Here is an 18,848-nt window from a genome sequence, read left to right on the forward strand (position 1 = left end):
ATTTTGTTCTTGCAAAAACGTTAATTCCAAATAAAATACTCAAAACCAGTTTCCCTATAGTGTATACATATAGATTGTTTTTCAAACGTCGATGTACCATAACAGGAAAACTAGACGTGATACAGATAAACCGATTGCATTTTTGAAATCAGGGCACTAGAATTAGTCAAATTCAGTTAAAACATTACAGACACCAGTAAAAAAATAATTTTTTGTTGCCCAGTGTTATTTAACAAAATGACCTTGCCAATGCGTTGAGGTGACATTTGTCGAAAGCCCGAGAAAAATTGAATGAAGTGGTCGGCAACCGCCGGTCTGCGACGAGTTCGTTACCGGGTCGTATAACCTTTTAGGTTAAATCCTACAAAACAATTTGCCCATGTCTCCCGGGGATGATAAACTAATTTAAGCATTTTTGGCTAAATATTTGTAGTTTTTTGAAGACCGGTCCGCGATACAATTTTAGTTTTAAAACGGTCCGCAGTGCAAAAAAGGTTTTCGACTCCCGATTTAATGGACCATGCAGATGAACTTTGCTTAAAATTACTGGTGCGTCACTTAACATCCAAATTCAGATGATGTTCTTGACTAGGAACGGCATATGCGTTAGACAGAGTATTTTTAATAAAATATCATTACTATAACAGAGATTCAAAGCGCTAGTATTTTCGAAATACGTTACAAAGCAAAGTTTTACCAGATCCGGTTTTTTAACAGTATTTTTAGCTTTCAAGATGCGTTGTTTTGCCTGAATGCACGCAGTAGGGTGAATCGTGAATCAAAATCACCACAGACAGCAGTTGTAACACAAATCTTCAAGTCACCCATACAAAGAATAGGGAAACTACTGTAGGTTAAGCTACTATAGGCCAAAAAATTTTCGAAACAGATTTTACGCCCAAATTCCGGACGTCTGGTAGCCCTATTGTTAACCCAAGTCCGCTAGTTTAGACTACTAATTGGGTTAGTGATTGCTTCATTTCGTTTGCTGTTGCCTGTTTTTTCATCGTCAGGTGTTTTTGTTTATTCATGTATTAACCTGTGGTTTTATATGAACTGAAAATGCCAGTTTGGCAAAAGTTCGTTTCTCCGCACGATTGTGTCTTTGCTCAATAAAAATCAATACTTAAAAGGAATGAATATGAACAAACAGAACATTCAAATGTAGGCTACTTGATTGAAAAAGTCGGTAGAGCTACTAACACTGGAATTAGTCTGGCCCCTGGTTAAAAATTGTTCGATAGGTGGCGCAACGGACCATAGGCGTTTATGGTGCTGACTCAGCAATTTGGGTTTTGGCACTATAAACGCATATGCTCCGTTGCGCCACCTATCGAACATTTTTTAACGAGGGGCCAGACTAATTCCAGTGTTAGTAGCTCTACCGAGAAAAAGTCTGGCTGAAAGAGGCACCTACCTGTTTCACCTACCTTAGAAGACAAAAAGTAACTGTCATTTGCGTCAAAATTAACATCTGTTTTATTGTTTTACAAAACCAGGGTTGGACAAATTTTGATCAGGATCAAGTATGTCCATTACCTTTGACAGTAGAGATACTAACTCACAACAGACAATGTTTGCTATACAAGCACAGATATTTAAATTAACAACTTGGATAAGAGTGCTGCCTTGTAGGTTGGGTAACTTGAGAACGACCCCAACATCCTTCAACAAAAACGAGCACCATCATTCAGGCCTTGTACGCATAGTGAAACTTGTTTCGTTTACAGCAGCAATTGTCAAGTTGTTTTCGACCACGTGCTGCATTGGACAAAATTTAAAAAAAACAAAGGCCCATATAAAAGACCTAAGTCTGTCTCCGTTATTTTGTGTGCCTTCTAGCACCATTTTAAGACAAGAATAAAGCGTGACTTTGTGTACAATATGCCCACTTGAAAAAGTTAGCACAAGAGGACAGTTTATGACCAAAAAGTTTGCAAACCAATGATTTACAGTCATAGAGTGAGTCACGGGGCTTGTGATTTATAACATTATGTGTTACATTCTCCCCAACTCGTAGCCCAAACATCAGACGGCAAATAAAGGAAATAAACATGAACCAAAAGAACACATCACACCAAACGAAGACAGTCATAGACATCAAAGAATTATCAGATTCACGCAAACACAAGTATGTGTAACTTCCTGATTGATACAACTCGCAAGGAAATGGATAAGGTCACCTGCAAACAAAAACAGAGCTTGAAATAAGAGATATTAGAGAAAACAATAGTTACATCGGGCACAGTCCCTCAAACCGGCTTAAAAAATGACTGGATGGAAATGACTTTCGATTGAATAGTCTTGAAATCAACCATCTTTTTTGTTTGCTACATCACAGGTCATGCTAAAAGTATAAATGCCTTCGTTATTGTGCGCGAACAAACGCTTTTTTGTAAATTATGTTGGAACAAATGAGTTACGCCGGTAAGCTAGAGGAAATTATATAATATTCAACACAATTTAACTATTTGACAGTGGCACCATCCGACTCTAATAAAGATTGCATTCTTGTTGGTCCCGAAAAGGCGTTTCGGGGGCTATAGCTTGAAACGGCGCTGCGTTAAGAATTGGAAATTATGTGGTACTCGCTTGTCATTTCAAATGTTATCTGGCCGGCCGCAAACAAAGTTTGGTTACTCCAGGTATATAGCCAGGTTGAAATTATAAAATAAAAAGACATGTGCATAAAAAAATAATTATTCTTTTCTGGAACTTTGTTAATGTCAAAAACCGATTAGTTGGCAGCAATAATTTTGCAAAACTGTACATCCATAACAAATCATTTTCCCAACAAAAACTAAACAATGATGACTTTTTGAACTTAGCCGAATGCAATGGGTTTTTCACCAACATACGATTCGCCACTAGTTTAAAGGTACTACTCACTTGCTACGGAATGTTCCTAATAATTCTGATGCATTGACGGAGCAGAAACCGTATCTCGGGCATACCTGGAACACAATTATAAGCTTTAGTAAAGTTTTACACCAGTTGGATACTGTCATATTAAAAATCAAGTTAGAGTTGTTCTATTACAGCTAGGGGTGCACAACCTGCGGCCGCAGAGGAGTTCATGCGACCGTGATCATGTATCATGATATAAAAAAAATTGAATTTTAAACCTCTGTAAACAAACTTTGTGGGGCTGGAAGAAGTATTACCAGCCAAGTAGCCATATAGGAAAAACACAGCAAGTCTATTATGTGCAAACACAAAACAACAGGAAACACCAGCGTCTCAATATAGATAATGACGGCAAAAGTTAAAACTGATCGTCAGACCGTTCAGCTCGATCCGTCAGAAATTATTCATGTGTTTTAGGAACCATTAGATGGTATATATATGAGACATCAGTAATATAAAAAAAATCAGACGCTTGGCGGCCGTCGGTGAAATAAAATGTTGTGATGCAGCAGTCAGAGCTTTCTGACTGAATTTTCTCGGACCATACTTTTGGGGTTAGGACCACTTATGTAATGATAAATCAGTAAAAAAATGTGATTTGCTTAATGTTGAGGTCTGTTTCAAGAGATAACAATGACTTACTAATCCACCATTCCATCAGAACTTCTTTAAACGCTTTCGCTTTTTCGGCAATCCAGTCTCTCTGAGGCATTTCCTTCAAATCACTGACGATGGAAGGGTTGGCCAACATATAGGCAAGTGCAAGTAGCATAGAAGGGTGAAGTTCAATGGCAGTTTCAGCATTTTGCATCGTAACATCAAAAACAGAAAGGGAAGAAAAACAAACTAAGTGCAAAGCTCGATGAATATACATTTGATCACTGGGCACAGCTGATGACACCCAGGAATGTTGCAGTTGTTGCTTGGTCCAACTTAAACGTAATCTCTGAGGAATGGATTTGGCTTGTTGCTTTAACTCTTCCACACGGTTTCGTACAGAAAGTCCAGTCTCAGCATGTGTCTGAATGGAAAAGGTATTTTAAACGACACAGTTGTGTCTAGTTTTGTTCAGACAGCTGTCGTATTTTTATTAAGTTTATGAACCTAAAAACATTTTCTTCTGTACAAGAGGTACAGAGCAGTACTCCTCAAAATGGGCGCCAGCGTCCCCCTAGGGGAGTTTGCTATCATCCAGGGGGCGCTAAGATAAGTAAAAACAAAATGAAACAGGTAATTTTTGTCATATATTATTCAGCGACTAGTAAAATGGAAATCTAGGCAAAGGTTTCAGTTGTTTTTGCTACCTTGCTAATAAAGTGTGCTTTTTTATGATGATCTCACATGCATTTTGTGTGAATCACGATACCTCATTTATCGGGGCTTGTCTGCGCTTTAAGAACAAAATTTGCAGACAGGAGTTAAGTGCTTGGCATATTGTGTGGTGGTGTATTATTCTTTCAATACTCGGTTTGCCCGCTTAGGGTATCTGGTTAAAAGCAACGAGCACAATCTGTAGGTTAGTGTTTCATGTTGAAAGAACCATTAGCATATTTGCGTTTTAAGTGCAAAAATATAGCTTGTGAAAAAGGCCCTCAAATATTGCACGGATATGGCATGTGAAATCGTTTTTGTGTGTTTTGATGGGGTCTTTATAAATTACTTAGACGTTAAAGAGGCGGTACAGGAAAAAAGGTTATGAAACACTTCACAAACCTGACACGTTGAGTCATATAACAAAACAGTTGTTAAAGAACGATTACGCAAACAACACGTCAATTATTACAAGGGAAAAATGTGAGTACACTCGGTTGTTACTGCACTGTCATGATGATTTAGTGACAATGCAAAATAATTTTGACTTGACTTGACTCATATACAACACTTGGTACTTACCGAGCTTTGCTCACTGGATCTCAGAGCAGGTTGTGGGTCTGCTTGGCGTGTCCCACCACGACCTAACAAATAACACATGCACACTGTTGGCATGTATTTAGATTTTTCACAAAAACACCAATTTTGAACCTGGGCATATAGCCGTTTTTAAATATTACGTTTTTAGGGTATGCGGGTGAACCAGGGGATTATCCGGGGTCAAACTTAAGAAGAACCAACTTTGGATAACTAACTAATATGTGCGTAAATTTGAATAAGTTTGAAGCACCGTTTCTTGAACAAACGCTGGAACAAATCAGCGTTAGACATAAAAAGAAATACGAAAAAAAAACATGTGTCCCCTTCAGGAAAGGGGCCTATGAATATGGGCCATGTCGCCTACAAAATATTAGAGGTTTGGTCAAACTTACGAATTGAGATTTTTAAGTGTCATAAACAAGTTCGTTTGACATTTGCATCAACAACACAAGGTTTAAGTAAACCCACTTACCTCTACGATTCACAGATGGCGATGTTGTTGTTGTTGTGTTGTTATAGTTATGCTAAATATAATCAGTGTTAAGTGGATAGGCATGTACTTAAGCAGTTTATTTGAACAAAACTCACCGGATGTGTTGGGTAGGGTCCACATTCTACCTGTGATCTTCTGCCTGTGTCACAAACAAAACAAAAAAAACAATTAATGTTTAAACAACATAAAATATGCTAATAAATCTTGACAGCCATGAATCAAATTAAGGTGTTCTCCCAGACCATTAGTGCAAACCATTTTAGGGAATAGTTTTCGCAAATGTATGACCCAATTCTATGCCAAGTTGCAAAAACAGTTTTAAACCCTTTTAAACCGAAGTCCAACATTTTAATCTGCAACCTTGTGCAATAATTGGAGTTTAAAACATGCCAATTTTTTAAAATGCATCTTAGAAATAAGTAAAACTACTTGAACTGCCAAAAAAGTTGATTTATTCAGTTCATGTTTAATTGATTCTCAAACTGTATCCTTCAAAGTAATCTGTTTTCGGCCTTAACAACAATGTACAGATTGCGCAATACAACACAAACACCTCTTTTTTCTTATATTTATTAAAAGCAATTTCACTCATTAGTCATTACATTTAAGTGGTAAATCTATTTATTAGAAAAAAATGTATTTTAGCCTAAAAACGGTTTCGAAAGAAAATTACACTTTGTTAGTGTGGAACAAGCTCCACTAGTTCACACTAATATTTTCTGGTAAAAGTGGCCAATGGCTGTTTGAAAATCACAACTTCATCTGCCATGAGCCACTAAATATTGGTATCTTATTTCATGTTTTAAGTTAGGCATTCAACTTTGAAAAAACCTGTTACTGATGGTTTTTCGGAGGTTGCTGGGTGGGCTTGGGTGGTATTTTCATTGCCTTCATCATCACTGCTCGAAATTTCACCCCTAGCAGTTGGTGCTGGGTTAGACGGTGGAACATACTGTGAGCGAAGTAGTGGTCGACGTAGATTAGGGAACATTGACACCATGCGATGGACAAAATCAGGACCCTTCCTTTGCAGCAAAAATTCGCATCTGAAAAGCAGTACGTACAACATTTACAAAAAATTTAAAAAGCCTCTGTTTTTAGAGTGATGAAGAGATTATGTTGTAGAAGCAATACTAATAGGTTTAGTAAAGGCTCAAATAAGTTTTATAGATGAATTGCAAACGACCATTAATGGAAACTCACAAAAGATTATAGCATATCATGATCACCTTACTATATTTAATACAACTACAATGTAACGATTTTACTTAGAATTGTATCAAACATATTTTCAGGAAACAGAAACAATTTAGTGCACATGTGATAATTGTGAAATATTTAACTGACTGTGTAAAGGTCAATTTGTAATTTTAAGTTTACGTAAGGTATCACAAGTTGCTACGTATATGTATTTGTGCAATAATTGTGTAATATTTTTTTGGTCAAAACAAGTACATCTGCGACTTTGCATCATAAGACGGAGTGTGATTGTTATTACATAAAGTTATACAAGCTTGCAAGTGACGCGTTACATTAATCACATGCGGACTACATGTACCCATGATGAAAGAAAAACAAGAAGCAATACTACGGCGAACAGCTCCAAGGCGCGTATTCTATGTATCATGATTAAACAAAGTTCGCTACTTTCCACAAAAAACATGCATAAATGACATTTTTGAGTACCTAACATAAAAGTGTTAAGCAAACACCTAGCCACTGTCAGGTGCTGAAACCCAAGAAATGTGTAACTGGGCTGCACCGAAACAATCTGCAGGCTGCATATATACGTAATCCAGAACATAGGACCACATTGTTGCTGTGAAACAACCCCTTACTGCAGGAGTTCCCTAGTGTTTCATTGCAGGACCCCATTTAGAACTTTCAACTGTTTAATGCGACCAAGTAAATATATATAGTCATTAGACGCCCACCGCTTATGATACCTTGTGCAACTACAACAATGCAGTGTACAACATAAAAAAATGTGAATACTTTCTATATTAATTACAAACACACACAGATCTACAAGAAATATATATTATTTACATCAAAAATCACAAAATACACACACTGATCCAGATACAAAGTTCTAACTTGCTGGGGATGTTGGCTTAAATTATACTAATCTCTACAAAGTATTTTAACCTTTTTTCAGTATTGCAACAAAGAGCAAAAATTAACATGCTTATGTCGCCAGAATGACCAAAATAGACCTTATTACATCACAATACACATGTTTAAGTGCTTATTGCTGTCTGCAATGTCTTTTCAATTTTCATGATTGCATACAGAAAGTGTTTGCACAAAGCATACTCTCCGCTTGGATGTTTTATACATTTTTTGGTCCTGTTTGTGACCCCATTTAACCTACTGTGATTACCATCATGAATAATAAACTGTTCTCAAGAATACATTATATTATATAGGCACAAAAAATATTTTTATTGACTCCTGAATTGTTAAACTACACTAAAATTGTAAAGACCTAGCACTAAGAAATGAAACAAGACAGGGTGGAATGAAAATTTGTTGTTGTTTGAAAAGAGGGATAAATTTAATTGTTGTGTAACTGATATCTAGTGTTTAGGGCGAATAAAATGCAGTGACTTGCCCTGAGCAAAATGATGTTAATAGCTATTGGAAAATCTTGTAAAGCCAAAAACATGTGAGTAGTTGGTGGGAATACTTGTTTCATAAATGAACATTGCATAGCATGAACAGGTTTAGAAACAATTAGAGTTTGTTTTATTTCCTACTTAACTATTATGCACATACAAATTATGCCAGCAGGAAAATGAAAGTCATCACCAATTTAACAGCACACAAAAGGGCTCAGTCCCTTAGCTATATTTGTACCAACAAAATCTACCACAAGGTATTTTCCCTTGGGACATTCCCATGATATGAAAAACTATTGAAAGAAATAGTGCTAAAATACAAGAAGATAGAACTCACATGTTTTTGCAAATAGAGGGTGCAAGTAGAAGTACTTGCAAATATTTGAAAGCAAATGGTGTGAAATACTGATGGTTAGAGCTGTTAGAGTTGGGGTGAGGTTTATAATGATGATAACAATAAACCAACCTAAAAACTTAGTTCTTAACTCTATCCCAGTCTGACTGTTAGTCTACATAACTGGGATCTTTATGCCATCCATCAGTATTTAGCAAACTTTGTCTGTTGTGAGCTATATCACTGTCATCAAGTGTTCATATCATGTTGATAGTTTTGGTGAAGCCAAGATTTTACATGAAAAACCAACAATTTAGTATTTTCAGGACAACATAAAAGTTTGTGATGCCATTACAAAAATAGCAGAAGTGATACATTTATACAGAAATGTTAAAATACAAAATTGATTCTTAACAGAAGGGCAAGCTGAAAAAGAACTTACGTTGGAAACCACTTTGCATGTTCTGTCCAGCGTTCATCTTGTGGATCCCAGTTTTGTAGCCCTCCACTACAATACCAACATTTGACGCGATCTCCCTCACCTATAATGCAGCAAATAATATTTATTTACATAAGATAACTTATATGCTCTGTGTCTTCAATTCTACTTAATGCACATTGACACATCTATCAAAAACAATATTTACTAGGGATCATAGGCGCTGAACACGGGTATGCCACATACCCGAGAATCGGACCAACGTTAGTCATGCGTTGTTGCTTTGTAAAATTATTTCGACTAATACGTAATATACGCAAATGATTACAATCGAGGTTATTGTCTCACAACCATTAAATTGTTCGTATTCATTACAGTTGTGAAACGTATTCGAGAAGCATTGGAATTTAAACATCAAAGTGGTAAGTAGCACAACAAAGGTATTGACGCTGTCCTATGGTAGAAACGCCGCTGCCCCGGGTATTTTGTCAACAACCACGTGATAAAAAAAGTTTACCGTTTGTGAACTAAATTATAAAAATACAGCCCAACCTTTGTTGTAACTGCCTACAACACAAGAACAACGACTGGCTAGTTTCAACCGAGAAAAAAAACAATTACCACCCAATGTTACATCACAAACGTAAGGTTGGTACTTAGCCTACAAAAACTAACGTTGTCGAAAGTTTCAGGCAGGTCAGAACATCGTTGAAACAAAGTACACTGAACTTTAAAATTAATTATGCGTCACATACAACTCACTGCGTTAAATATGCGACACGTTGTAAACGAAACAAGCGACGTTAAAACGAACAAAAAGGATTATTGTGATTGCTAGGCCAGAAGTGTGTGCGCTTTGTTACGTGAAAACTAAGCATTTTTGTTATAGTTATTACAGAGAAGATAAATGTTAAACATTAAAGTAATTTGCGACGCACGGCAAAGTATGTTAGGTGACAGTCGAACTAAATCTTTTCTATCTTTATTGTTTTGCCTACCCGTAATTTCGGCAAATAGGTCGTTAAATTGCAACAGTAGCAAAAGGGCCTGGCGGTGGAATTACGTTGTGTAAAGCTTATATACTGCAACTTTAATGCATTCTTACCATATGCTTCCGCAGAAAATATATTTGGCATTTTGGCGTCATTTTGTGACGTCATATAATACGGCATACCCGGAAAAAAAAAAAAAATTTCGGCGCCTATGCTAGGGATTATATTTACTACATCTAAACTAGTGAACAAGGGTATCCAAAAACTACAATGACCATTTTTTAATATGGGCCTGTACAGCTGCAAACATAGCATGGAATTAAAAATATTAGTAATGCAGTGCATTGCACAGAGAGTGCTTGACATTAACGTTGAGATGCTCAGCGCTCAACCAAACAGAATATTTGTAATTTTGGCGTATCCCTAATTACTACCCAGATAATAGAATCCTGCTCTAGCTATTTCAAAAGGAGTTGCATTGATTCGACTTGAAGGCCAGCTTTGGAAAGATTCAATTCGGTTTTCCAAATTTCTCATGTGAGGATTGTGAGGGTCTAGACATGGAAACATATTTCTGAGGTCCCTCTGAAACAAAAAAAACGAACAAACATACGTTTGCTATCTAGCAACAGGTCAAAAATTAAGTTTAAATGCAATTTACAGTTTCGTTTTCGGATGGATCTGGAGGTTCATGAAACACAATCTGTTGATTAACAGCTGTTCGTTCAGATTGTGACAATGGTACATTTCTTGTTTCCGAACCTTGTGTCATTCTACACAAAAACCAAAAAAATGTCCAAATTCATGTTGAGATCATTGTGATGCACATAACCAAGCTTAATTGGTTCATGCCAAAAGTATGAACAGTCTTGACCAGTTTAAAATTTTGTCATTTAACTGGTTAAAGCTAAACAAAATACTAGTTGCTATTGAAGAACTTATACCAAAAACCTACTTGCAATGTGGAAAGTGTCTGTGATGTTCAGCTTCTACATTATCCCCATAATTCCAGTTCCTCAACACTCCAGCGCATGAAAAGCATTGAACACGATCAAAGTTGCCAAGGTAGAAAAATCCAGACCTTGCTAAGTCTGTTGAGTAGACTGTTCGAGTTTCTGAAGGCCAATGTGCGAATGTCCGGCTGTGTGACACAAATCATTTTTCTGAACCAGAAATATGTGGCACCAAAGCAGGGCTTGCAAGGTATGGTATCAAAATAAAGGCTCACTTATAAAAAAGTTTAGCATAGTTTTTGAAAAAAATTATACATAATTTTTACAACAACTCTACTAATTGCATAAAAAATACGTCATTTCACTTTGAAATATTCTTAAATTTCGATATTTGCTTTCAGTTATTGCAGACAATGGTTACAATACAAAGAATCTTCATGAAAATTCAAAGTTTAAACTGTAACAGCAAAAAAAGAAAAGAAAACAATGTTTATACATGTTTTAAAGCATGAAAAAACACATTCAGTTTTCAGGATTTACACTGTGTTCATGCAAGTACGTAAAACGTAAAAAGAAAACTAGAAGAGTGGCTTTCTGATATACTTCCATTTTATATATTCTATACAATATTTTCCAATTTACTATACACATCATTTGATCTACACATATGATTATTTTTGTTAACAAAAACAAATGGGTCCCCATACGCGCGTTTGAGCGGATTTACAGTAAACAAATGTTGCGGTGATTTTTAGATTCTTAAGGACAGATTTTTAGAAAGCATTAACCCAACAATAAAAAAAATTTGTTCGTATTCTTTTTGCACTATTATTAAGTGTGTGCACACGCCATAACAAATTGTTTTTCATTTAACTTTGTTTCGCAAAACGAGTACCATTGACCTGTAGTAACCTCTCAGTGTGCACACGCCAAACGACTGTTTGATCTTTTGACACCGTTTTCAATAGCATGCCGTCCTTAGTGTACAACAATACTGTTAAGCCTAATTTATACATGCCTTGAGTATTGACTCCTAAATAATTGTCAAAAAACGCTACGTTATGAAGAAAGTTGAACTGTGTTTGTAATACCGACTAGTTGACCTTAAGTAACCCGTGATCATGCGGCGTTGGCCGCCAACGAGCATTTAAAAAAACATTTATTTGGCAAAAAAGTCAAGTTAACTTTTTCATCTTTTCTTTGAAAACCAAAGTTTTTCTTGACATATACAAAACCAAAGCACGGTTATTAGGTTTAAATCACGTCATAGGTGTAAAACTTTCGCCAAAACTAAAAATGTGAGTGATAACTTAATAAAACGAAATAGCATTGCTGTGCAAAACAGCTGATTTCTAATCACTGAAACGACGTCTCGTAAAACGTCTGTCCGACGTCAAGCTGAGTCCTCCCGCTATCGTAAACCAGTGAGTTACTCTCTTGGTACTTCTGCCTACAGTGTCTTTCTTGACCAAACGAACGTTAGACACATTTACGTTTCGGGGGCCTGTGGGTGAACCTCTGGGTCATTCGGGGTCAAACTTCTAGAAGATCAAGTTCAGATTGATAACTAACATATGTCCAAATTTGAATAAATTTAAAGCACTCCTTCTTTACCACACGAGCGATAAAAACCAGCGTTAAAAAATTTACGTTTCGGGGGCCTCTGGGTGAACCGCTGGGTCATTCGGGGTCAAACTTCTAGAGGATCAAGTTCAGATTGATAACTAACATATGTCCAAATTTAAATAAATTTGAAACACTTTTTCTTTACCAAACCAGCGTTACAAACCAGCGTTAAAAATTTTACGTTTAGGGGGCCTGTGGGTGAACCGCTGGGTCAAACGGGGTCAAACTTCAGGAGGATCAAATTTGGATTATTAACTAACATCTCTGTAAATTTGAATAAATTTGAAGCACTCTTTCTTGACCAAACGCGTCTCACAAACCAGCGTTAGACAGAAAAAAGAAGAAAGAAAAAAAAAATACGGACAAAAACAATATGTGTCCCCTTGGAAGGGGACCCATAATAATGTACTCACTTTCTTTCAGATTCTTTTCTAAGGTCAAGGTTTCTTAGAAAGTTTTCATGAGATAGAGATGTTATGGTTGCAAATTCTACAATCTACAATACACAAATGACTTTGAACAAAGAATGGACTAATGCAAGCATAAAAGAATATATTAAGCCAGACACACAATGCTACACAAACAAATAGGGGATTCCCCAGTGGGAATGTGTTTCAATGTAGGAAAGCTGTTTTTCACACATCACACATTTTGCCTTATTTTTTATATTGACTGTCTTATTTACTTTGTGTTGCTTAATTTAATGAGCATTTTACTATAAGGTTGCTTCTGTGCAAATGTCAAGCCACATATTATTACATACCTGATCGGTTTGTCTGTTTCTAACCACTGGCCGGGCTGATTGCATGGGAACAGGTCCTGCTAAAAATTAACAAACAAGTAATCAGAATTTTTAACAGTTTATAAGTACTTTTAAGCATGACACAAAATTCAACTACTGAAGGCTCTTAACTTGTGTTTTATCCCTTTTTTGATCCAATATATCTAACGTTTTTGTATAAAACACTATTTCAATGAAACCAACATATTTTTGATTTTGCTTACCACTACCTGCAGTGTCCGACTGTAGAACTTTTCCAGTGAAAGTAGTATGTTTTCCACCACCAGTAGAGGGCTACACCAAAATTCATACCATAAGGTACATATTTTGATTGTTTTAAAATCAGCAAAATAAATAAGTACTTACTGATCTAGTACCAATTGAATTGTTACCATCTTGAGACCTGTTCGACATTAAAAAGCGAGAAAAACCACCCCCACCTAAGAATAGAAACGTATCAAAGCAACTTTTTTGAAGGGATTTTAAAATTAGATCTATGTCTGTTCAATGTTTAAATTGTTAATCAAGTTACCTATAGGAACATTTCCACTATCCTCGGCCTGCACTAAGACACAATCACTACGATGCCATTGTGCCCCTCGAACATCATCACCAACCACCCAATTCTCAACACATAAACCACAGCTGTACATAAACATAAACAGGCTTCTAATTTCTAAATCCAGAAAATGTGTCAAATAAAACATAAAAAATGCATGCAACTGCATTTTATATTATAACATGCAATTGCATGTATGGTTTGCCGGTATTAGTCTTGATTCGTGAAAACAATGCAAAAACTTAGGCAACATTAGAAATAGTTTAGTGAAGTTAAAAATGTGGATAAAGTTAAACATCAATAAAACAGACCTTAATATAGTCAAATTGGGTAAAACAAAACAATGCCTCTACAGCTAAACCAAAAATATATTTTTAATACTTTCCTTTTCATAGGATGTAATTTTTCTGTGCCTAAATAAGCCATAAACCATACTCAGATTTTGTTTCCATGCAATGTTCTGCTCATTGAAACAGGTCATTACAGGTTTGATAAAACATAAAAGTTTCCATACCCGAAACACTTCACCCTGTCCTTATATCCAGTGTAGTAAAACCCAGCTGAGGCAAGGTGCCTCGGGTTGACAGGAACTTCTTGTGGGAATTTTATGAATGTAGAGAGTCTGTATGATTCCTTAAATGTATCACCTGGTGGAATGTAGATGCTGCGTTGCCCAGGTGGGTCCCTAGTAGGGATGTTCAAAGTAGAATAATTGGGTATTCTAGAATAATTGATGCGAATCTAGAATATCGAATCCAATTCTTATATTATTTTTCACTGAGCAATCATTAATCTTGACAACAACTAAAGTAGACCAGTTTTATACATTATAAAACATATTTTTCATTTATAATAGGGTTGGGCATTTGACTGGTCAAATAAAATCTGGTCAATTGACCGGTCAAATACTTGTCAAATAGGTCAAATATATATCGGTCAAATACTATTCACATTATTAAATTGCACTTTTAGTTTAAAGTTGAAGTTAAATCTTCTTCTAAACCATAAGTAGTGGAGATGGAGGTTTCAACTCATATAAATTTGTTTGTGAAATGGGAAATATTCAGTTTATATTATATTACAGACTAGGGTTGGGCATTTGACCGGTCAAATAAAATCTTGTCAATTGACCGGTCAAATACTTGTCAAATTGGTCAAATATCGGTCAAATACTATACACACTATTAAATTGCATTTTTAGTTAAAAGTTGATAGTTAAATCATCTGCTAAACCATAAGTAATGGAAATGAAGGTTTCAACTCATGTAAATTTGTTTGTGAAATGGGAAATGTTCAGTTTATATTATATTACAGACTTTTTCAACCGCATTGCATGCTTCATTTCATCAATGTCCCCACCTGAGTGCCTGTAATTTTCATTCAGTAATCACATTTGTGAACTGGATTCTCATTATATTCTATATACATCATATTAAAGTCTAATTTTGACTGAGATTTAACTGCAAAACTCGCTTATCCTGCTTAACATCGTAATTTATGCTGTTACGCTGTTGTCAGATCTCCATTCATGACAAAAAAGGAATATACAAAAGCTTGATATGTACGTACTTTATCGCAATAAGTACTGACCTGTAACTCATCCACAAAAATCTATTCTGGGCCATTATAAGCTAAATATATAGCTACAAAAAATTTTTGGATCAACTATAGAAAAATGGACTGTAGACCTACAAGTTTACACAGATGCTTTAAATTACTTAGATTTTTTATCTGTCAGTAAAAATGTGCAACATTTGCAAAATGAATAAGTAAATACCAATGAACTAACTCAAATGAATAGTATCTCCTAATTGTTATGGACTTTATTTCAAATGAACAAAACACATTTACATTAGCTTAAAAAGCACTTATTACAAAAGTATGCCTTAAACTGTTCTACCTGAGGGTTATTAGAAATAATTTACCCTTTCCAACAACCAAAAAGCAAGTCCAAGAAAATTTACCACATTTGATTTTTAAAATTAAAAATAGTATTTGACCGGTTAAATAAAGTGCTGTCAATTGACTGTATTTGACCGGTCAATTGACCGGCTTGCCAACCCTATTACAGACTACTCCGACTGCACCTGTGTGCCTGTAATTTTCATTCAGTAATCACATTTGTGAACTGGATTCTCATTATATTCTATATACATCATATTAAAGTCTAATTTTGACTGAGATTTAACTGTAAAACTTGCTTATCCTGCTTAAAGTCGTAATTTATGCTGTTACGCTGTTGTCACATCTCTATTCATGACAAAAAAGGAATATACAAAAGCTTAAAATGTACGTACTTTATCCCAATCAGTACTGACCTGGAACTTATCCAAAAAAATCTATTCAGGGCAATTATAAGCTAATAGCTACAAACAATTTTTGGATCAACTATAGAAAAAAGGACTGTAGACCTACAAGTTTACACAGATGCTATAAATAGCTTAGATTTTTTTATCTGTCAATAAAAATGTGCAACATTTACAAAAATGTCCAAGTAAATACTAATGAACTAACTTTCCCCCATGGACATATCACACTCGATTTTTATTAAAATAAAAAGTTTTTTATTAAATAAACTAGAAGTGATCCATGTTTTTTAATTGCATTGTAAACCTTGCAAAGTTTGCCATGACGTAAATCAGATCATAATTTCAAATCAAAAGTATCTCCTAATTGTTTTGTTATTTATTTTAAATGAACAGAACACATCTATATTGGCTTTAAAAGCACTTATTAATACAAAAGTATGCCCTAAACTGTTCTATCTGAGGGTTATTAGACATAATTTATCCTTTCCAACAACCAAAAAGCAAGTACAAAAAAATTTAACACATTTGATTTTTAAAATTAAAAATAGTATTTGACCGGTTAAATAAAGTGCTGTCAATTGACTGGTCAATTGACCGTATTTGACCGGTCAATTGACCGGCTTGCCAACCCTAATTTATAATGTAAAAAAAAAACAACCAAAACAAAGAAAAACACTGAGAAAAAACTTTGCACAACTGCATTGAAACTAAATGACCCAAAAGCCACTATGCCAGAAAAATTAGCATAAGGTTAAAACTTTGCAGCGTGTACTAAAAAAAGTTGGAAACAATTAGATGCTGGTAAGAAAAGTCGCGGGTATGTCATTTAATGGCATAAGCATAAACACGTGATCAGATGCGTAATCGTTAATTATGCCTCCAACGCACAACCGTCGTTATGGCGTTGTTATAGCGACTCGTGACTTGGCGCTATAACTTGTATAGCGCTCACTGATTTGACGGCGACGATGCACTTGACGTCTTTGCAACCGGTACAATGACTGGGCGTCGACGTAAAAGCGTAACACATGTGTTTACATTTTTGCCAACGACGAGAGCACACATTTATATCGGTTCCAATTACCCGATATAAACGGCAAAAATGGATTCGAATCTAACTGGATTCGAATCCAAAGGATTTGTTATTCTACTTTGAACATCCCTAGTCCCTAGCTCTAAGTCACGTTAAAAAACACTGTGATTTTGGTACATGTTACAACATGTTAATTTTTGCAAACCTGTCATAAATGTTGCCATCAGCTTCAACCTGTAAGTTAAATTTCATGAAAATTTAATAACAGCGATTCAACCAAAGACAAAACACACAAATGTTGTACCAAATGTGAACTGTTGTAACAAACTTGATTGTTCATCTTTCCGCTTACTTGCTTCACAAGTTTAAAATCTCCAAGCATCCCAGCACATTCTGTCACCCACTCCTGATTTTCAAGTATTTTCATGAAAGTAGCGTCTACAAAACACATCAACATGCATTACCTTGGAGCTGACTGTTTGTCATATTGAAGAAAAAAACATGTTTAAGTACAGCATTTTTTTTCTTTAACCCCTTTGCAATTTTTGATAATTAAATGCACCTGCTGGTTTCTTTAATGCAGTGGTTCCCAAACTTTTTTCTTTTAAGGCGCATTTTAGAAAAAACAAAAATTATTTGCACACTTCGAACATTTGAATAATTTTTTTAGCTGACAAAGGCACTAACTATGAGGTCATAAAGCCGCTATACAGGTCACTCTCATAGTTAAATAGCATCTCAGAGACGTGGAGCATGTTGGCCTAGTGGTCTAAGCACCTGGTACTACTACTCTACTTGATTGATTTTAATTTCAATATTTTTTGCGGCACACCTAATGACATCTCGCGGCACACAAGTGTGCCGCGGCGCATAGTTTGGGAACCACTGCTTTAATGTAACAAAATTTCGTTCTTTTTAATTCAATTGCGATACATGCCAAACTGTATTTTTGCGATACATGCCAAACTGTATTTTTTTGATACAGCATTCTTACCTTCCAAGTTTCCTTTATGTAAGTTTGGTGAACTCATACTTCCATTGTTTTATAACAATCAGGAAAACTGTATTTATACAAACAAAAACAAAGATTTCTAAGCAAAATGAAAGAAATAGTTTGCCAAATACTTATATTTCCTGCAAAAACTATCCAGTTCTAACTTACAAGGTCATTGGTGTATGTACAGGTATGACGTAGTTATGACGTTGGGTCATGAAAGTATACCAGACCCAATACTTATGCATAAAATTAGTAAATTACTGAATATTACATATTAGAAGCGGTGCTATATACACAAATAGAATCTTCCACTTTACCTGAGAAAAATAAACCAACAATCGCAATTTATTTTACACAATGTTATTTATTGGCTTATACCAGGCATGGCGAATTCCAGTGACCCACTTGTAGTTTCAAAAATTTATACTGGTTACTATAGGTAGGGTACCAGATTTCCAAGATTAAAAACCAATGTAACAGACTAACAGTCCTTTGCCAGATTGCCTATTGTCTCAAAATACAGATTATTGAGTCAATTGTGAGGCAACAGATATGTTTATCTAAACGTACAACTTGAAACGATTTGTTGTACCTTTGTTGACGCTGTTCTGTTCCACATATTCATGCGAATCTTTGTTTTCACACATGAATTTCAGAAAATCAAGTGCCAGGAATCGTCTTAGCTCAGATTTGACTGCTGCAGCACGCGTGTATTAAACTGATAACTACCTAGGATTACAAGACTTGCAGAAAAGATGCAGCAACAATTTTTATATCATGTTTGACCCATTCAACTAAAAAGGTTCGCCATCCCATCCCTGGCTTATACTAATATTAATTCGTATGTTTAAACTAGTTTTTTTCTTAGGATAAAATCGGTACTTTTGCAAAGT

General features: G+C 35.5%; 1 protein-coding gene across 3 annotated transcripts; it reads right to left on the reverse strand.

The window, feature by feature from the left end:
* Positions 1 to 1,455: 1,455 nt before the first annotated feature.
* LOC145232658 (uncharacterized) lies at positions 1,456 to 18,780 on the reverse strand. 3 transcript variants are annotated; one of them, XR_013860918.1, is made up of 22 exons: positions 18,548 to 18,780; positions 17,953 to 18,019; positions 17,263 to 17,396; positions 17,164 to 17,192; positions 14,131 to 14,301; positions 13,590 to 13,702; positions 13,424 to 13,497; positions 13,282 to 13,351; positions 13,040 to 13,098; positions 12,690 to 12,772; positions 10,653 to 10,838; positions 10,359 to 10,470; positions 10,132 to 10,282; positions 8,709 to 8,808; positions 6,143 to 6,357; positions 5,407 to 5,450; positions 5,291 to 5,342; positions 4,801 to 4,862; positions 3,550 to 3,928; positions 2,890 to 2,954; positions 2,259 to 2,347; positions 1,456 to 2,183 (listed from the first exon to the last, which is right to left on the reverse strand). XR_013860918.1 is itself a non-coding variant. In XM_080097324.1 (21 exons), exons 2-20 carry the CDS (start codon positions 17,987 to 17,989, stop codon positions 2,893 to 2,895), a joined length of 2,127 nt encoding a protein of 708 aa, XP_079953450.1. In that variant the 5' UTR covers positions 17,990 to 18,019; positions 18,548 to 18,780; the 3' UTR covers positions 1,456 to 2,183; positions 2,890 to 2,892. The 3 variants fall into 3 exon arrangements, 2 of the variants coding, with proteins under 2 accessions (XP_079953450.1, XP_079953449.1); XM_080097324.1 differs by lacking the exon at positions 2,259 to 2,347 and having other exon boundaries at positions 13,288 to 13,351; XM_080097323.1 differs by lacking the exon at positions 2,259 to 2,347 and having other exon boundaries at positions 18,548 to 18,779.
* Positions 18,781 to 18,848: the final 68 nt, after the last annotated feature.

The sequence above is a fragment of the Phallusia mammillata genome, chromosome 6 (genome assembly GCF_965637545.1).
Source record: "Phallusia mammillata chromosome 6, kaPhaMamm4.hap1.1, whole genome shotgun sequence".
NCBI classification, from domain to species: Eukaryota; Metazoa; Chordata; class Ascidiacea; order Phlebobranchia; family Ascidiidae; genus Phallusia; species Phallusia mammillata.

Bases quoted from the DNA above. Each gene is read 5' to 3' on its own strand.
- LOC145232658 (XM_080097323.1), bottom strand. From the start codon at position 17,989: ATGAGTTCACCAAACTTACATAAAGGAAACTTGGAAG. The intron at 10,839-12,689 runs GTGAGTACATTA...TGTGTCACACAG, and splicing joins AGAAAAGAATCTGAAAGAAA to CCGGACATTCGCACATTGGC. The intron at 6,358-8,708 runs GTAAGTTCTTTT...ACTGCTTTTCAG, and splicing joins CATGCAAAGTGGTTTCCAAC to ATGCGAATTTTTGCTGCAAA.